General features: G+C 43.8%; 1 protein-coding gene across 1 annotated transcript in view; it reads right to left on the bottom strand.

Annotated features, from left to right (window-relative positions):
• Positions 1–13,901, bottom strand: part of aacs (acetoacetyl-CoA synthetase) — a 49,835-nt gene extending 35,934 nt beyond the window's left edge. The window contains exons 1-4 of the mRNA XM_046348141.1: positions 13,582–13,901; positions 12,293–12,396; positions 11,768–11,888; positions 8,896–9,009 (exon numbers count right to left, since the gene is read on the bottom strand). Of these exons, the coding sequence (XP_046204097.1) occupies positions 8,896–9,009; positions 11,768–11,888; positions 12,293–12,396; positions 13,582–13,714 (472 nt within the window). The 5' untranslated portion in view covers positions 13,715–13,901. The remainder of the gene's footprint in view (positions 1–8,895; positions 9,010–11,767; positions 11,889–12,292; positions 12,397–13,581) is intronic.
• Between the last annotated feature and the right edge of the window lie 5,662 nt (positions 13,902–19,563).

The raw sequence follows: 19,563 nt of genomic DNA, 5'->3' as shown, positions 1-19,563 counted from the left end.
ACAGGTCTTGGAAAAGAGCAGGAGAATAAAGGACAGGTTGTGGAACAGAGAGCATTCATTCTAGGAACAGGTAGTCATCCCCGGAAGAACCCAATAAGAGTGAAAAATCAGAGAGCATCCTAAATGGCACCCTTTCCCCTCTTATAGTGCACTACTTTAGACCAGAGCTCTGTAAGGGATAGGGTGCCATTTGGGACGCAAGCCCTAGTTGAGTCCTACATGGCTCCAGCAGCTTGAGTGCTGCCTCAGGTCAGGAGTCAGGTATCAGCAGTGATATGTACGCCGTCTAAAGAAGGTGTCTGCATACATAGGTTCAGTTTGCTCCTAGCAGAACTGGGCTAGGTTCAGTTTGCTCCTAGCAGAACTGGGCTAGGTGAAGTGCAAGTCCGTGTCTCTCATACTCCCTAAAACACCTCTTGAAAAACAAGGGGGGAAAAAAACGCAATATTACTAATTTGTCCCTCTTGAGACACCGTATCAACAGCGTACCCACTAACACTTCTTCAAAAGTCAAAACCAATCTAAGATAAATCAAAAAATCTGCCCTAAACGTACATTTTTGCAGAGACAAAGACTTGAAGATTCCCTACAGTCGACCAATCACCGATAAAGGGGCGTCGACAGGCCTTCCGAGTGGAGCAGCGGTCTAAGGCAGTGAATCGCTGTGCAAGAGGCGTCACTACAGACTCGGCTGGGATGTCCTTGTTCCATCGCGCTCTAGCGACTCCTGTGGCGGGCCGGGCAAGCAGACTTGGTTCCCAGCTGGATGGGGTTTCCTCCGACACATTGGTACAGCAAGTAGTGTGTCAAGAAACAGTCGTGTTTCGGAGGACACATGACTCGACTTTCGCCTCTCCCGTGTCCGTACGGATTTGCAGCAATGGGACAAGACTAACTACCAATTGGATATCACGAAATTGGGGAGAAAAAGGTGTTTAATGTACAAGTACGTTCGGCTACCGAACGTCAGCTTGCCTCCAGAAAGAAATGTGCTCAAACAGCCCCACAGAAAAACACCAAAACAAACCTAAAATAAAATGTTGTCTGGGAAGCATACGCTAACTTAGGTGAACAGCAGCCTGTTTAGGTGGCAAAACAAGTATGCCAGCAATGTCAAGCATCGGCCTGCAACCATAACCCTGTCACAAATCACACTTTCGCTGGCTATTGTGTGTTCTGCACTTGTCTGTTTTTTATTACTCGGACTGATTTAGCCGATAGCTGCTTTATTGAAAAACAAAAATGGACTTACATGAACTGTGCCGTGTAGTTTTACCTAGCGCCTTACAGTAAGAGTGTCTGATAAATCAGATAACCAGTATGAGTGTGTGTGTGTGTGTGTGTGTGTCTCAGGTAGGTTAATCCAGGTAGTCAGTGTGGCAAACGGACTGACCTGATATCCTGGTGATCAGGTAATCCCCTAACTGGTTTAGAGGCACACAGAGGGGGTAGGGAGAAAGGACACAATCCAAGCCTTAAAATAAAACAAATGTAGAAGCCTTCATGACTGTCTGTAGAGTTGTGACACACACACACCCCTTGCACTTACTCGGTGGAAACCTTCAACAGCAAGAGCCACACCTATAGGCTGTCAGACTCGCAATCCTGTTCCTGGGACACTAAGAACTCAGTTGTTTTGGTCCTCGTACAAACACATTAATCAACTCATCACCAACCCTTTGATTATTTGAAATCAGGTGTGAAAAAATAAATAAACTGTGCAACCCTTTGGGTCCCCAGGACCAGAACCCACTGGGCCAATTAATGTAACCTACAACACTGGACACCCCCCAGGACCAGGACCCACTGGGCCAATTAATGTAACCTACAACACTGGACAGCCCCCAGGACCAGAACCCACTGGGCCAATTAATGTAACCTACAACACTGGACACCCCCCAGGACCCACTGGGCCAATTAATGTAACCTACAACACTGGACAGCCCCCAGGACCAGGACCCACTGGGCCAATTAATGTAGCCTACAACACTGGACAGCCCCCAGGACCAGGACCCACTGGGCCAATTAATGTAACCTACTACACTGGACAGCCCCCAGGACCAGGATCCACTGGGCCAATTAATGTAACCTACAACACTGGACTCCATTACGACTAGCTGCCGCCACTGGCAATAGCTTATTGTGATCCTAAATTTTTTTTTTTAAATAACTTTAATTATATTGTGTAACCTACTTCCTCCCTCCACAAACTAGATGGAACTAGTGTGGTAGAGAGAAACTGACTGTGATAAAGTTGTGAGTGTACAACCATGTTAATGAGCCTGGGGTAATAAGGAAGTGCTAAGAGGATACAGTATCAGTCTGAACAATGAGGAAGTCCCGGGAGATAGTCAAGAGGAGATTGGTTTGTCTTCAACAGTAAAGCATATTGTAGGTATTGCTTAGTTGGGGCATTGATCATACAGTTTAGATATAGGCCTGGTCAAAGTATTAGTGTTTAAACTCTGCAAAAAAAAAAAAAAACTCCCTTTTTCAGGACCCTGTCTTTCAAAGATAACTTCACAGATCTTCATTATCTTCATTATAAAGGGTTTAAACACCGTTTCCCATGCTTGTTCAATGAACCATAAACAACTAATGAACATGCACCTGTGGAACGGTTGTTAAGACACTAACAGCCACAGACGGTAGGCAATTAAGGTCACGGTAATGTAAACTTAGAACACTAAAGAGGCCTTTCTACCGACTCTGAAAAACACCAAAAGAAACATGCCCAGGGTCCCTGCTCATCTGCGTGAACATGCCTTAGGCATGCTGCAAGGAGGCATGAGGACTGCAGATGTGGCCAGGGCAATAAATTGCAATGTCTGTACTGTGAGATGCCTAAGACAGTGCTACAACAGGGAGACACGTGTAACAACACCTGCACAGGATCGGTACATCTGAACGCCACACCTGTGGGACAGGTACAGGATGGCAACAACTCAGACTTACACCAGCAGCGCACAATCCCTCCATGAGTGCCCAGACTGTCCGCAATAGGCCGAGAGAGGCTGGACTGAGGGCTTGTAGGCCTGTTGTAAGGCAGGTCCTCACCAGACATCACCGGCAACAACGTCACCTATGGGCACAAACCCACCATTGCTGGACCAGACAGGACTGGCAAAAGGTGCTCTTCACGGTTTTGTCTCACCAGGGATGATGGTTGGATTTGCGTTAATTGTCGAAGGAATGAGCGTTACAGCGAGGCCTGTACTCTGGAGCGGGATCAATTTGGAGGTGGAGGGTCCGTCATGGTCTGTGTGTCGCAGCATCAGACTGAACTTGTTGTCATTGCAGGCAATATCAATGCTGTGCGTTACAAAGAAGACATCCTCCTCCCTCATGTGGTACCCTCCCTGCAGGCTCATCCTGACATGACAATGCCACACTGCTTGTTCTGTGCATGATTTCCTGCAAGACCGTAATGTCAGTGTTCTGCCATGGCCAGCGAAGAACCCGGATCTCAATCCCATTGAGCACATCTGGGACCTGTAGGATCGGAGGGTGAGGGCTAGGGCCATTCCCCCCAGGAAAATGCATGTGCATTGGTGGAAGAGTGGAGTAACATCTCACAGCAAGAACTGGCAAATCTGGTACAGTCAATGAGGAGGAGATACACTGCAGTACATTGCAGCCACACATGCACACATGACTGTAAGTCGCTTTGGATAAAAGCGTCTGCTAAATGGCATATATTATTATTATTATATTAAGATACTGACTGTTACTTTTGATTTTGACCCCCCCCCCCCCCCCCTCTGTTCAGGGACACAATATTCCATTTCTGTTAGTCACGTCTGTGGAACTTGTCCAGTTTATGTCTCAGTTGGTCAATCTTGTTATGTCCATACAAATATTTACACATGTTAAGTTTGCTGAAAATAAAAACGCAGTTGACAGTGAGAGGACGTTTCTTTTTTTTTTTTGCTGAGTTTACATGTCCATCTTCCAAAAGCTTCTGAGAGAAACACATTTAACTGGAACTTACTCAGCAATACACGTATTCATGTTTCTCTTACCAAATGAATTGATCTGCAGTTTACATGTGATATTAATAGACAGACACAGGTCAAGCAGCACACCACAGAACTAGAATGACATTTCTATGTAATACACACAAGGTTAAATGAAGGATAGAACAGTGAGAACCAGCAGTCTGCAGCTGAAGGGTTCATTTCTAGAAGGATAGATGGAGGTGTGTTTTGACTGCAGCCATAAACCTTGACTGGTTTCATCTGCTGAGTGGTTATATTTCTCTCTCCCCCCACACTGAAAAGGAAGTCCACACTTTATCAAACAGAGTGGGACAAGGACACGTAGCACACACACCCAAGATACACCTAGCATTACAGCACGCACACACCCATACACAGATACACCTAGTATTACAGCACACACACAGATACACTTACTATTACAGCACGTAGACGCACACACAGATACACCTAGTATTACAGAACGCACACATATCACCAATTATGGTTTACTGTACACTGTGCAGATACAGTGCACCTACAGGTTGAGTAATGTTATGATATACTGCTTCCGCCATCTTTAGGTTTGCACCGGACAATTTGAAAACATGATTGAAGAATATTATGCACAAATTGAAAACCCAAAATGACAACACAGAACAGCAAGGAGAGTCCATTTCTAAAAATAATAATACAAGTCACAGTCGTTGGTCTTTTTCTGTGATTCAAAAAGGTTTGTTCAGCTCTCCTACTGAAGCTACCATAGAACTAGCAGACTAGCCCATGTCGGTATTCTTGCCTTGTTATGTGGTGAAACTGCCCCTACAATGCTAGGTGTATCTCTGTGTGCGCGCGTGCTGTAATGCTAGGTGTATCTCTGTGTGCGCGCGTGCTGTAATGCTCGGTGTATCTCTGTGTGCGCGCGTGCTGTAATGCTCGGTGTATCTCTGTGTGCGCGCGTGCTGTAATGCTCGGTGTATCTCTGTGTGCGCGCGTGCTGTAATGCTAGGTGTATCTCTGTGTGCGCGCGTGCTGTAATGCTAGGTGTATCTCTGTGTGCGCGCGTGCTGTAATGCTCGGTGTATCTCTGTGTGCGCGCGTGCTGTAATGCTCGGTGTATCTCTGTGTGCGCGCGTGCTGTAATGCTCGGTGTATCTCTGTGTGCGCGCGTGCTGTAATGCTCGGTGTATCTCTGTGTGCGCGCGTGCTGTAATGCTAGGTGTATCTCTGTGTGCGCGCGTGCTGTAATGCTCGGTGTATCTCTGTGTGCGCGCGTGCTGTAATGCTCGGTGTATCTCTGTGTGCGCGCGTGCTGTAATGCTCGGTGTATCTCTGTGTGCGCGCGTGCTGTAATGCTCGGTGTATCTCTGTGTGTGCTCGGTGCGTGCTGTAATGCTCGGTGTATCTCTGTGTGCGCGCGTGCTGTAATGCTCGGTGTATCTCTGTGTGCGCGCGTGCTGTAATGCTAGGTGTATCTCTGTGTGCGCGCGTGCTGTAATGCTAGGTGTATCTCTGTGTGTGCATGCTGTAATGCTAGGTGTATCTCTGTGTGTGCGTGCTGTAATGCTAGATGTATCTCTGTGAGGGTGTGTGCGTTCTGTAATACAAAAGTATCTATATCCGCAGTAAAATGAAAGGCCACTCAGCAAGGAAGAATCCACTGCTCCAAAACCACCATAAAAAAAAAGCCAGACTACGGTTTGCAAGTGCACCTGGGGACAAATATCGTACTTTTTGTAGAAATGTCCTCTGGGTTGATGCAACAAAAATATAACGGTTTGGCCATAATGACCATTGTTAGGTTTGGAAGAAAAGGGGAGCTCTGCAAGCCAAAGAACACCATCCCAACCGTGAAGCACAGGGGTGGCAGAATCATGTTGTGGGGTTGCTTTGCTGCAGGAGGGACTGGTGCACTTCACAAAATAGATGGCATCGTGAGGAACGAAATATGATGTGGCTATATTGAAGCAACATCAGTAAAGCTTGGTTGCAAATGGGTCTTCCAAATGGACAATGACCCCAAGCATATTTCCAAAGTTGTGGCAAAATGGCTTAAGGACAACATAGTCAAGGTATTGGAGTGGCCATCACAAAGCCCTGACCTCAATCCCATAGAAAATGTGTGGGCAGAACTGAAAAAGCGTGTGCGAGCAAGGAGGCCTACAAACCTCCTTGACTGTAAGGAGGAATGGGCCAAAATTCACCCAACTTATTGTGGGAAGCTTGTGGAAGGCTACCCAAAACATTCGACCAAAGTTAAACAATTTAAAGGCAATGCTACCAAATACTAATTGCAACTACGTAAACTTCTGACCCACTGGGAATGTGATGAAAGAAATAAAAGCTGAAATAAATAATTACTCTACTATTATTTTGACATTTCACATTCTTAAAATAAAAAGTGGTGATCCTAACTGACCTAAAACAGGGAATTTTTACTAGGATTAAATGTCAGGAATTGTGGAAAACGGATTGTAAATGTATTTAGCTAAGGTGTATGTAAACTTCCAACTTCAACTGTATATATAATAAACTGTCATATATATATATATATATATATATATATATATATTAACCTTTATTTAACTAGGCAAGTCAGTTAAGAACAAATTCTTATTTTCAATGACGGCCTAGGAACAGTGGGTTAACTGTGGGTTTGAACTTGCAACCTTCTGGTTACTCATCCAATGCTCTAACCACTAGGCTACCCTGCCGCTCCTATGTAGCCTACCTGACCCTGCATGATTTGAGTTGTATTCACGCGCTGTTCCAGAGTGAATATAAAGTGGTTGTGGGTTAAAAAACCCCATCTATTAACACCAAATAATACAGTCAGCCCACCATCAAAACACGGGCTTACTCAGGATGGTTTCATTAGGCGGGGTAGCCTACTATCTATAGATTTATGCAGTATTTAGCTGCTATTTATAAACTTGAATAAAAATTACACATCAAAATGGGGGGGGGGGGGTAGTAGTCAGCTTGAGGATAAATGTAGCTTCTATTTACAGTTGAACTCAGCAGGTTGTCTGGCTAAAAGACTACACAAATATGCTGCAATTAAGGTAAACTTGAGAAGTCCTCCTGGCTGTTTCTCTGTGTGTCTCTTTTTTCCCTAATTCTGTCTGTTAAAAAGCTCTCGGTCAGTGGTTGTCCCTCTGTTGTCTATGTAAAAGGGCTATTTTGAAGCACACCTCCCTTCCGTACAGTTTCTCCTGATGTTCTTACGGTAACCAAGCTGTTTTTAACCACCCCTGTAACTGTCGCTTCTGTGGAGAGAGAATTTTCTAAACTAAAACTCATAACTACATAAGAAGCATTAGGCTCTCGGTCTGATATGAGCTTTTGAACACTGGCGCCTAGAGCTTGAGCCCCGCCCCCCACTGGCATACTGGACGCCCCCGCAAGGCGGATTAACAGTAACTGAATAGAAGTACTACTCCTGGAAGCAGCGTCTTTAATAAATACTAGTGTCTTGTGAAGAGGGAAGACGGTCCGGTCTGCCTCAGTTGGGGCTTGCAACACCTGGATACTGTGTTTGAGTCCCATACCAAAACATATTGCTGCCACACCAGGATACAGGGTTCGAGTCCCATACCAAAACATATTGCTGCCACACCAGGATACTGGGTTCGAGTCCCATACCAAAACATATTGCTGCCACACCAGGATACTGTGTTCGAGTCCCATACCAAAACATATTGCTGCTACACCAGGATACAGGGTTCGAGTCCCATACCAAAACATATTGCTGCCACACCAGGATACTGGTTCGAGTCCCATACCAAAACATATTGCTGCCACACCAGGATACTGGTTCGAGTCCCATACCAAAACATTTTGCTGCCACACCAGGATACTGGTTCGAGTCCCATACCAAAACATATTGCTGCCACACCAGGATACTGGTTCGAGTCCCATACCAAAACATATTGCTGCCACACCAGGATACTGGTTCGAGTCCCATACCAAAACATATTGCTGCCACACCAGGATACTGGTTCGAGTCCCATACCAAAACATATTGCTGCCACACCAGGATACTGGTTCGAGTCCCATACCAAAACATATTGCAGCCACACCAGGATACTGGTTCGAGTCCCATACCAAAACATATTGCTGCCACACCAGGATACTGGTTCGAGTCCCATACCAAAACATATTGCTGCCACACCAGGATACTGGTTCGAGTCCCATACCAAAACATATTGCAGCCACACCAGGATACTGGTTCGAGTCCCATACCAAAACATATTGCTGCCACACCAGGATACTGGTTCGAGTCCCATACCAAAACATATTGCTGCCACACCAGGATACTGGGTTCGAGTCAAGTACCAAAACATATTGCTTTGGATCAAATCAAAGTAAACCAGCTCTTCAAGTAGGACTAGTCGGGTGAAACATGTTAGACGGCCTGCGTTATATTACAGTGTTCTACTGTGGTGAGGAGTAGGGATGGATGAATAGGGCCATTTAGAATTTGCTGCAGTTACCCCATGCCAACAAAGGCCTCTATATAGACAGAGGCCAGCGGGGGGGTTAAAATCTGCACCAATCACAGGTCAGCATGAAGCAGGCTGGGGTGTTTCTTGACCAATTGCAGAAGAGAAGGTCTGACAATCTCCATGCAGGGGGCCCAGAGTGAGGGAGAAGGGGAGATGATAGTAGGACTCTACAGAGGTGGGAGATTATGGTAGGACTCTCCCTTTGGACCCTGGTCGGTCAAAAGTAGTGCACTCGGTATAGAGAGTAGGGTGCCATTTCAGATGCAGAGCCTAGTGCTTGACGAAACGTCGGGGTGATTTGTGGTGTGCATATTTCTAGCTGGACTGTCACACTGTCGTCAGACAGAGAGCCTCTCCTCTTGACCTTTGTGAGTGTAGGGGTTTGGTGGTAATGCTACATGGTGACTCACCTACGACTCTGTCGCCTGTCCCGACACCCATCTTCCTCATGGCGGCGGCGAACAGCGCCACATCGCGCCTCAGCTCCCCGAAAGTAACCTTGGTGATCTCGTCATTTTCCTCGGCTTAGAGAGAGAGAGGAGGGAGAGAAAATGAGAGGTAGACAGAAACTAAAGCCCTATTCGCACTGGATTAGATTTGCTGGTGGAGACAATTACATAACCTAGGTGCATGATCACAAATCAGCACATCCGTAAGTTAAATCCCGTCCGAATCGACTAATTCTAAGGTCCTCTGATAACATTAGTCCCGTGCGAAGAGAAATGAGAGAAATGTTTGACAAGTGTTTATCGCAGTTTCAGCAAGAAAAAAAAAAAACAGTAACTTGATTTGATAAATGGAGCTTAAAAACAAAGTGCAGTGACACCAGAGACTCAGTGTTTGCGCCCAGGCTCTGTCGTAACCGGGAGGTCCATGGGGCGACGCACAATTGGCCTAGCGTTGTCCGGGTTAGGTCGGTAAGGATATCCTTGTTGTCTCATCGCACACTAGCGACTCCTGTGGCGGGCCAGGCACAGTGCATGCTGACCAGGTTGGCTAGGTGTACGGTGTTTCCTCCGACACATTGGTGCGGCTGGTTTCCGGGTTGGACGCGCGCTGTGTTAAGCAGTGCGGCTTGGTTGGGTCGTGTTTCGGAGGACGAATGGCTTTCGACCTTAGTCTCTCCCGAGCCCGTACGGAAGTTCTAGAGACAAGACAGTAACTACTAACAATTGGATACCACGAAATTGGGGAGAAAAAGGGGGTAAAAAAAAATATAACAAAGTAGACAATATATGAAGAGCGTTTCAGTGAATGCTTGTGCTTATAGGTTGTGCGCCAATGAATTGCACGTCGCCAAATGAGTCTGTATAAAAACCATTACGCCCATTTAACGCAACCCTTGTGGTTAATACATCGCAAAGCAGCTAAACTGCATCTGCAGGCATGGGGCCATTTAGGAAGTCTTGTACTGCAGAGCACTAAACTATCCTAATGATTAAACTTCCTCAGTCCAGACATTGTGGCGACACTACAGCGAGGACGCTTTGCTATGTTTCTAGAACGCGTCGCTATGTTTCTAGAACGCGTCGCTATGTTTCTAGAACGCGTCGCTATGTTTCTAGAACGCGTCGCTATGTTTCTAGAACGCGTCGCTATGTTTCTAGAACGCGTCGCTATGTTTCTAGAACGCGTCGCTATGTTCTAGAACGCGTCGGTATGGTTCTAGAACGCGTCGGTATGGTTCTAGAACGCGTCGCTATGTTTCTAGAACGCGTCGCTATGTTTCTAGAACGTTAGGAGCCAAACTGGAGTGATCAGCGTTGCCTGTTAATCACCTAGACATGGTGAAATATCTTCACATCTAGATGACAAATCTCCAGGCTTCAGTCATATCTGTCAATTTAATTAAAAATAAATCAATGAACGTGAATTACAGTGGGTCAGTTTGGTAATAACACAAATCCAGGCCGAATCGTCCTCTGGAATAATGGACATTCTGGGGTAATAAATACATAACCAACGTTCTCTTGTAATACTAGTCCTGTGCTTTACCAGACCAAATTACAGAGAATAGGGCTATAGTTAGTGTATGCAAAGCTATCCGAGTAATAACCTGCTCTGACCTACAGGGCCGATACAGGAACCTGCTCTGACCTACAGAGCCGATACAGGGACCTGCTCTGACCTACAGGGCCGATACAGGGACCTGCTCTGACCTACAGGGCCGATACAGGGACCTGCTCTGACCTACAGGGACCTGCTCTGACCTACAGGGACCTGCTCTGACCTACAGGGACCTGCTCTGACCTACAGGGACCTGCTCTGACCTACAGGGACCTGCTCTGACCTACAGGGACCTGCTCTGACCTACAGGGACCTGCTCTGACCTACAGGGACCTGCTCTGACCTACAGGGACCTGCTCTGACCTACAGGGCCGATACAGGGACCTGCTCTGACCTACAGGGCCGATACAGGGACCTGCTCTGACCTACAGGGCCGATACAGGGACCTGCTCTGACCTACAGGGCCGATACAGGGACCTGCTCTGACCTACAGGGCCGATACAGGGACCTGCTCTGACCTACAGGGCCGATACAGGGACCTGCTCTGACCTACAGGGCCGATACAGGAACCTGCTCTGACCTACAGTGCCAATACAGGACACATTAAGCAGTAGTGCACTGCCACCTAAGTAATAGCGCTCCTCTCCTAATCAACTTACAGGAGGTGGGCGGGCGGTGGGTGGGGTGGAGACCGCATCGAATGATAACAAGAGGATCCCCATCAGGATATTAAAAACCCAAGGAGCGAGCAGGAGCCTGAAAACCCTGTGGCTCCTAATGAAATCACACTGCCCTGCATACCGTATGGACCCGTCGTCGGCCAAAAACATGTTGAATTAGGAGAACTTATTGGGGGAAATAAAACAGCAGAATTACAGGTGCTATTTTGGACGGGGGTTGTCAAGGTGACCTTTGGAATAATCTTCTCAGTGCTTCAGAAAATGATCTATATGTTTAAGATATGCCATTTAGCAGACATTTTTATCCAAAGAAATGTACAGTCTGCGTGGCCCCAGCAGGAATTAAGCTAAGGAATTATAATGGCCATTAAGAATATCATTGTGACCCTTTATTTCATAGTTGACACACTAGCTATAAATATATATTTTTTAAGCACAATAATTATAGTATAAAAACATGTCTGGAAGCACAGGGTGCTGGTGCTGATTTAGGACATTTACTCAACTGCAGATGAATGGGATCTTGGAAACTGACCAATAAAAATGGAGGGAAAAAAGCCTAATAGATGGACTGAATTGCCCCAGCCGTACTTACTAGCAGCATAGAGGGCCACCTTGTCCTGGTCTTTGTGCTTTAGCAGGTTCTCAGCATAGTTCATGCGGCTTCCTTTGAACCACTCTGGGACGTCCGATATCCTCTTGGAGATATCCACCACCTGAGGAAGATGGGAAATGGCTAATGTTCTACATGGTTCAAACCTGGGGTAAGGGAATAACGACTACAGCGTAATACTGCTCTGCTCTAAGCACAAGGGTACCGATAAGTAAATGACTGAATAGATAAAATCGATTGGACCCCTCAAAGAACTTTATAAACTCTACCTAATCATAATGACACAAATTGTGAGAGATCACATTGTAGAAGGTGTTACTGCACTAGATGGATGAAAAAGCACAATAAAAAAAGGCAATGTCTATGTCCCAAACAGCTGTCAGAGTCCTATGGACCATGGTCAAAATAAGTGCACTACTATAGAGATTAGGGTGGCATTTAGGATGCACCCATCCACTTATTCAGTGTTATGTACATAAGAGAGCAGGAAACAGTGGGTAGACACACCTCCTCATACATCCTGGAGCTTACTACCCCACAGAAACGCCACACCTCAGCCCAGAACTCAGGGTAGCTCTCCACAGACCACTGGTACAGGTCATTGTAGTTGGCTGCAAGGGGGAATGACATCAGAGAGATCAATCATGAGGTTTGTCCTCCAGCTGCTACACATTTTAGACAAAAAATAATTACAGGAACGTACCGTTTGCCCTATTTTGTAAATGGTTTGGTTTTGCACCTTGGTAAAGTTAGTTTTATATTTGGATGTTCAGTTCCCTCGTCAATAGCTATTGAACCAATCAAGCAAAACAACATTTTTACAGATTTAAATCTTCTGAAGAATATAAGTCACAATAAAAAAAAAGGTGTTGATTGTTCGCCATCCTCCCCTGATTCAGAATATACCATTGTCATGGCATGCTTGGTTAAATAACTATAGAGAACCACAGTATGTTTCATAATACCCATAAAACCTAGCGGTCATACAAGGAAATGGTTCAAATCGATTTTCCACTATTCAATTTTCCCCATAGGGGGATTTTAAAAACACTTAAAATAAGGTATGTGTTTTGTGTAGGCTTACCCTGGCGTGATGTTTTGATAACTGTCAATCTCTCTAGGACAAGGTGACATCAATATATTCACCACACCCCGGCAAAATGAAATGTTAAACTTCTAATGTGGCTATCATAAAGAACTACAAATGCCATGCTTTGGACGATATTCGGTTCGATTCGGTACTGTCAGAATTTCTGGATTAACCAATTAGTCATTAATAAAGTCTTTTTTTTTAAATGGACAATTCTGAAAGCGGTCTTGTGCAAGTTTTAAATTGACACAATACCGGTTAGCAAAGGTGTCGGCTAGAGATAGCTTGCAGGGATTTGTTGTTATGTATCTCGTCTACTTTGACGCTAATTAACATTTCCGAATCTGAGAGTGAATACAGCTGAGCAATTTGATAAATTGTCCGAGAGACATTTACATAGTTATCAAAACACGCCACGGTAAACCTACACGAAACAGTGTTTCTAAAATTCCCTATGGGGAAAAACATGTATGGTGGAAAAACGATTGGAAATGATGACAGCTCCATCGTGGGACAACTACAGTACTTAGGCTACCTTATAGCAATATTATAAAATATGCACACAGCTACATTTGCTAATGATGCAGTGTGTTGATTCTCCCTAGCAAAATGAATCGATCGGTACCGAATGTATGACGTTAAAATTAGAGGTGACTAGCATGACTGTCCTCCGTCTGAAAAGCTGCTCCCTCGCCGGGTCACTCACCTAGATTAAGCCCAAAGTCTCTGTTCACCTGTGTCCTGAATCTGTCCATCTGTGTGTTCTTCTTTGAGTCTGGGTACCATAATACCTTCGACTCCATTATCTTCTCGCTCATACGTTCGGTGTCTTTTGACATTGTTGTTGCCTTGTTGTCGCCTCCGTTAAAAAAAAAATGAGTCTGTCGTCCTTTATAGCAAGCTAGCTACTGTAGCAAAAACACTTCCAAGAATGAGTATGAGACAGAAGGCCAGATTGGACTGTCATTCCATGCGGACAAACTGCAAGGATAAAGCCAGTAAAGATCCCTCCCACCGTGAGGTGACGCGGCTGTCACAATAACACAAAGTATCCTTCCGCTTAAAGACGCAATCTATTTCTTGCATAATAAATCAATTTAGTGTCAAACCAGTGTGATATCTAACCAATATCCTCGAATTGTGCATGATTATTACATACAAACTGTTAAAAAAAAATACGAGTAAATTGCATTACAAAAGTACTTTCCCTCAATCACTGGTGGCAAGGGATGGTGTACCTGTCCTTTCTCATCAGAATTATTGACCTACTGTTCCAAAGGGATTTTAATGGCAGGCTGTTTTTTGAGAGAGCAAAATGCATGCGTGGCATGTGCACTGAGGCCTCTGCCAATAGGTCTGGACCTTTTTAGCACAGATGGTATTGTGCGGACCCCTGACTATCGGGTTTGGTTCAAGTCCTGTTTAAACTGTCCCACCTCAGCCTCATTTCTTTCACAAAAAAACATGCACTTGGGGCATAAACGGGTGTTGTGCATTGTTATGAATATTTTTTGGGTAAATTTATTTTTAAATACAAACAAGCACACTTTTCTACAAAATCATGACAATACGCTGTTAACTTTGTAGAATGGTTGCAATTGCATAATATGTTCAAGGTACAAAATATGTTTGATCAAAATACATGCAAAAAGACTGTGATCTTTGGGGGTCAGAACGTTCAAGCGGAATAATATCACGCGGGGGCACGCCACCAGTTTGTCTGCAACCTGATTGGTCGAATAAAAACTGGCTCCACATCAGCCGAGACACGTCGTATGCAAAAGAGTGGGTCGACCGTGTTGACTGGCGGCACTGATGTCCAATGAAATATACAATCTTGATCAGTGACAGCTCTCGAATGAGGGGATTCACCAATAAAACTCTCAGAACTAGAGAGCGTTTTAGAGGTGTTCCCAATCAAATTGCTATATGTCATGCCCCTCCTCAGTCACGTTCACTGTCCAGAACCGTGAAAGAGAAGATCAGTTGTTTATTTTCAGAAAATAAACTATATCAAATGCTTACATTCAATAAATAATTTCACTGTTTTTCTTAATACTCTCAGACTGCTACAGCATGAGGTAGACACATATGCTTTGTTGTTTCACAGTGAAAGAGAAAATAGTTTTGAAAAGCAAAGAGTTTTGAAACACCTAGATAATTATTTCTAAAGCAGCAGTCCAGTTTACGAAAAAAAAAAGAGCTGAGTGGATGGATTTTCATTACTCTTGAATGCCAAATCAAAGTCTGATTATGGATCGGAGCGATGATGCAAGTGAAAAGAGAGCGAGAACGTGTGTTGTGAAAGATCAATGAGAGGGAGTCTGTAGATCAGTGTGTCTAACGCAACATGCCATATTATAGCTCTGGTCCAGGTCATGGTGTGATTACGAGTGGAGGAAAACGCACTACGCCCTGGACTTAGAACGGAGACCTGTGTAGCTAGTTGATGGACCAGCAACATAAAGCCCAGTGCAGGTCAGATAACATCCATTGCCACCTTCTACCCAAGTAAGAAAAACTGTGAAATAGTTCAAACTTTGGTTTATATCAGATTGTGAAACCCACAAAAGATCCCAGCACCATGTACAGTAGATGCTGTACCTGTGTCCTGCTCATCGACTACAGTAAAAGTAGCACTGAACACGGTCAACTTTTATTTAGCACATATCTCACGTTCTTGATTGTTAATATTAGCATACAGTGTTTGATACTAATTCCATTTTTAACAGTGAGTGAGTGAACTAGTTAATACACATGAAAAGTGGTATCTCATCACCAGCTTCCTCTAACAGGATGTGTAGATATCACTCATTTGTTACAGTTAAAGACACCATCCTTAATTTGTTTTCCAGTCGTACAGCAACCCCACCACTTGGTTTGATACAAAGCTTAGGGGAATTCCGCCAAATTGACAGAATTATGAACACAAGGACTGACAGTCCAGGACTTCAATCAACATGACAGTTCTAAACCACATGTCCAACTCATTCCACGGAGGGCTGAGTGTCTGTGGGGTTTCACACTCCTCCCTTGTACTAGATTGATGAATAAAGGGCACTAATTAGTAAGGAACTCCCCTTACCTGGTTGTCTAGGTCGTAATTGAAAGAAAACCCGCAGAATCTCAGGCCTTCCCGGGGAATGAGTTTGACACCCCTGTTCGAAACATATAACACATTGAACCTATAAATTACTTGTTTTTAAAGGCATTGCTTGCTTATGACACTTGAGACCGTTGTAAAGCTCATTGGGAATTTATAAATTCTATTCTTCAGCAATGGGTATAGATTATGAATTGAAATGACCATTCAAGAGCACTATAATATTGCAGATTGCACCTTTTAAGAGAGAAATTCATAAATTGGTATGTTTTTGACTTACCAACATGAGTATTAGTGAGGCCATAAAAATGAAAGCCCACTGTCCATCTGTTTGCATGACCATTAGTGTATGGAAGCATTCCTTGGATATGAGAAATCCTAAATAATAGTGCAAATAAAGCAAGAATGAACAACTCAGCCTAATGAAAGAATAGACCTTGATTCACTGATGAGTAAGTAAATCAAGCCTAATTAGCCTATAGATTTGAATCAATAGGTTGAGGGCATCAATGCCATCTGTACCAACACATGCTCATTATACACTGAGTAAGACAAAACATTAGGAACACCTGTTCTTTCCATGACATAGACTGACCAGGTGAATCCAGGTGAAAGCTGTGATCCCTTATTGATGTCACTTGTTAAATCCACTTCCATCAATGTAAATGAAGGGGAGGAGACAGGTTAAAGAAGGATTTTTAAGCCTTGAGACATGTATTTTGTATGTGTGCCATTCAGAGAGTAAATAGGCAAGACAAAATATTTAAGTGCCTTTGAATGGGGTATGGTAGTAGGTGCCAGGCGCACCGTTTTGAGTGTGTCAAGAACTGCAACACTGCTGTGTTTTTCCCATGTGTATCAAGAATGGCCCACCACCCAAAGGACATCCAGCCAACTTGACACAACTGCGGGAAGCATTGGAGTACACTCAGCCTATGCAGTGAGAAGACAAACAAGCTGGCTTGAAGTGCAGCAATTGGGAAAGATCTTTGTACATGGCTTGGGAAGATGTGAAAGACCTGTTCCACCTGCCAAAAACGCCCGGTTTGGTGGGATTGGCTGAAATATGAACGAAGGGACAGCCAAAGTAAAAGTTTGGAAAAGGCTCCTGTAACAGTGGCCTAAGGTCATTGTCAAGGCCGCAATTGCCGGGAGTGAGTGAGTGTACTCCTGTGTCCAAATCACAATTACATCACTTGAAAGATAGCCACTGCCAATTTTGAGCAATGATGTGATGTGCAAGATGTCTCTTTACTTTTTTTGTCTGTACTTTACAAATCAGTTACACTTATGTGGAAACCAAACCCTTCTAGTTATTCAGCATTCATTACGCAAAACACAAAGAGAGTGAAGAGAACATGTACTTAGTGGTCACGTCACTCAAATTATGTTTTGAATTGCTTATGTTTTTGACTTTGTGCAAAGCAAACAGTCAAGCCTTAATGTGGTGATAAAGTTGATTTATTCAAATCTTGGGACCTCAATTTCACTTCAAAATGACTCCTCTCGAAGACTCATTTCCACAACACTTTTCAATACATGACACGGTTCAACAGCAGGCAGTAGGGTAGAAGAACATCCCCACAAAGGAAAACAGAGGTAGAAAAACAAGATATGAACACATAAGGAAATAAGAACTACAGGGAAATATACTCAAGTTTCACAAGACTAAGTGCTTCAAACAGAAAGACGAAGAACGTTCATTTTGGCACAGCACATGTGGGGACTACATAGACAGAAAAGAACGGATGTTCAGTTGGAATGAATATGGGTCTTATTGACCGTTATAGTTATTACTCTACTCAGTGAGAGATTTAAAGTTCATCAAGTCTAGACATTCTGCTGCCATTTTACTGTGTCAACATCATCAAGGTGATGGATAGTAAAGATCTGACTAAATCTGCTGCAGTGTCAAGGCCAAGGAGGCACGAGAGAGACAGACAGCGTGAGACAGAGAGAGACAAGAGAGAGAGAGAGAGAGAGAGAGAGAGAGAGAGAGAGAGAGAGAGCGAAAGGGAAAGAGAGAGAGATGCAGAGAGGGAAAGAGACAGTGAGAGATACAGAGAGAGACAAAGAGAGAGACAAAGAGAGACAGAGAGACAGTGAGAGAGACAGAGAGACAGTGAGAGAGAGAGAGAAAGAGAGCGAAAGAGAGAGACAGAGAAAGAGAGACAGAGAGACAGTGAGAGAGACAGAGAGACAGTGAGAGAGAGAGAGAAAGAGAGCAAAAGAGAGAGACAGAGAAAGAGAGACAGAGAGACAGTGAGAGACAGAGAGAGAGAAAGAGACAAGATAATGAATAAGAAGTTGGGACCTCATACACCATCATTCAATATTGGGCCTAGTCCTTTCTCAAACCTGAAATAAAGATAAAATGTTGAGAATTCTATTATTGAGGATTTGTATGACAACTCAGCAGCAGACTACATCTTACAGTTGTTGCAAATACTCAAGGCTACCCTCTGCTGTGATGAACCTATGGATGACAGCATGATGTGTGTTGGCTGGAAAATACATGGTTGTCTCTACAGTACATGAATCAGTACAAAATGATCCAAGATTACCTATTTTACAAATCAATACACATTTAATACTCATTAAATTCTTAAATATTTCCAACGTTTACAATGTTAAAATACTGACTTAAACAAATACAACATTGTAACATTTTGCTAAAGAATAGCACATACGCTATACAGTACATAATCAAAACTACATTTGTGTAGACAAGTTCACTTCTGGAGGGGTGGGGCTGGAGAGATGGTATGGTAGCCAATGACAACATTTGAACTGGCACCAACTAAACCAAACCACTTACTGAACACCCGCCCAACAAAATGGACTTCTATGGGACAATATATATATATATATATATATATATATATATATATATATATATATATATATATATATATAGAGTTAAATGATAAAATTCCCTTTTAAGAAATTACACACTATGGCCCTATAAAAATGTACACTTTGCGATGTACAATTATGCAAAGCAGGAATGACCAAAAAGTGCATCCAAATTCACAACAAATACAGATATAGTCTAGGCATGCATAATGTGCCATCCACGGAAACAGGGAGGACTTGTCACACGGCAAATAGAATTCTGTTTTTATGGGAACTACTAATACGCTTCCATTATAACTATACTTTATTATGGTATTTCTACCATTAACACCCTTATCTCAATGTGGATGATGAGCCCGAGTATAAAGGTAGACCTTCCATCCTTCTGCAGATGGCTGGCCACGATTCAAACACGGCTGTGCAACAAAACCAGTGTCACTGTAACATAGTAGGCCTTTACACTGACACCTATAATACGGGTTGAAAATGACAGATTTGGGCACTGATATACGCCTAAATTGGAACACAGTGGCTGTAGAGTAACATGCTATACATGACATATAAGGTGAATGCACCAATTTGTAAGTCGCTCTGGATAAGAGCGTCTGCTAAATGACTTAAATGTAAATGTAAATGACATCATAGCTCAGTGACTGTACAGTAACATGCTATAAATGACATCATAGCTCAGTGTCTATACAGTAACATGCTACAGATGACATCATAGCT

The sequence above is a fragment of the Oncorhynchus gorbuscha genome, linkage group LG04 (assembly GCF_021184085.1).
Source record: "Oncorhynchus gorbuscha isolate QuinsamMale2020 ecotype Even-year linkage group LG04, OgorEven_v1.0, whole genome shotgun sequence".
In the NCBI taxonomy this organism is placed as follows: Eukaryota; Metazoa; Chordata; class Actinopteri; order Salmoniformes; family Salmonidae; genus Oncorhynchus; species Oncorhynchus gorbuscha.
This window is presented reverse-complemented; position numbering and strand designations above follow the sequence as displayed.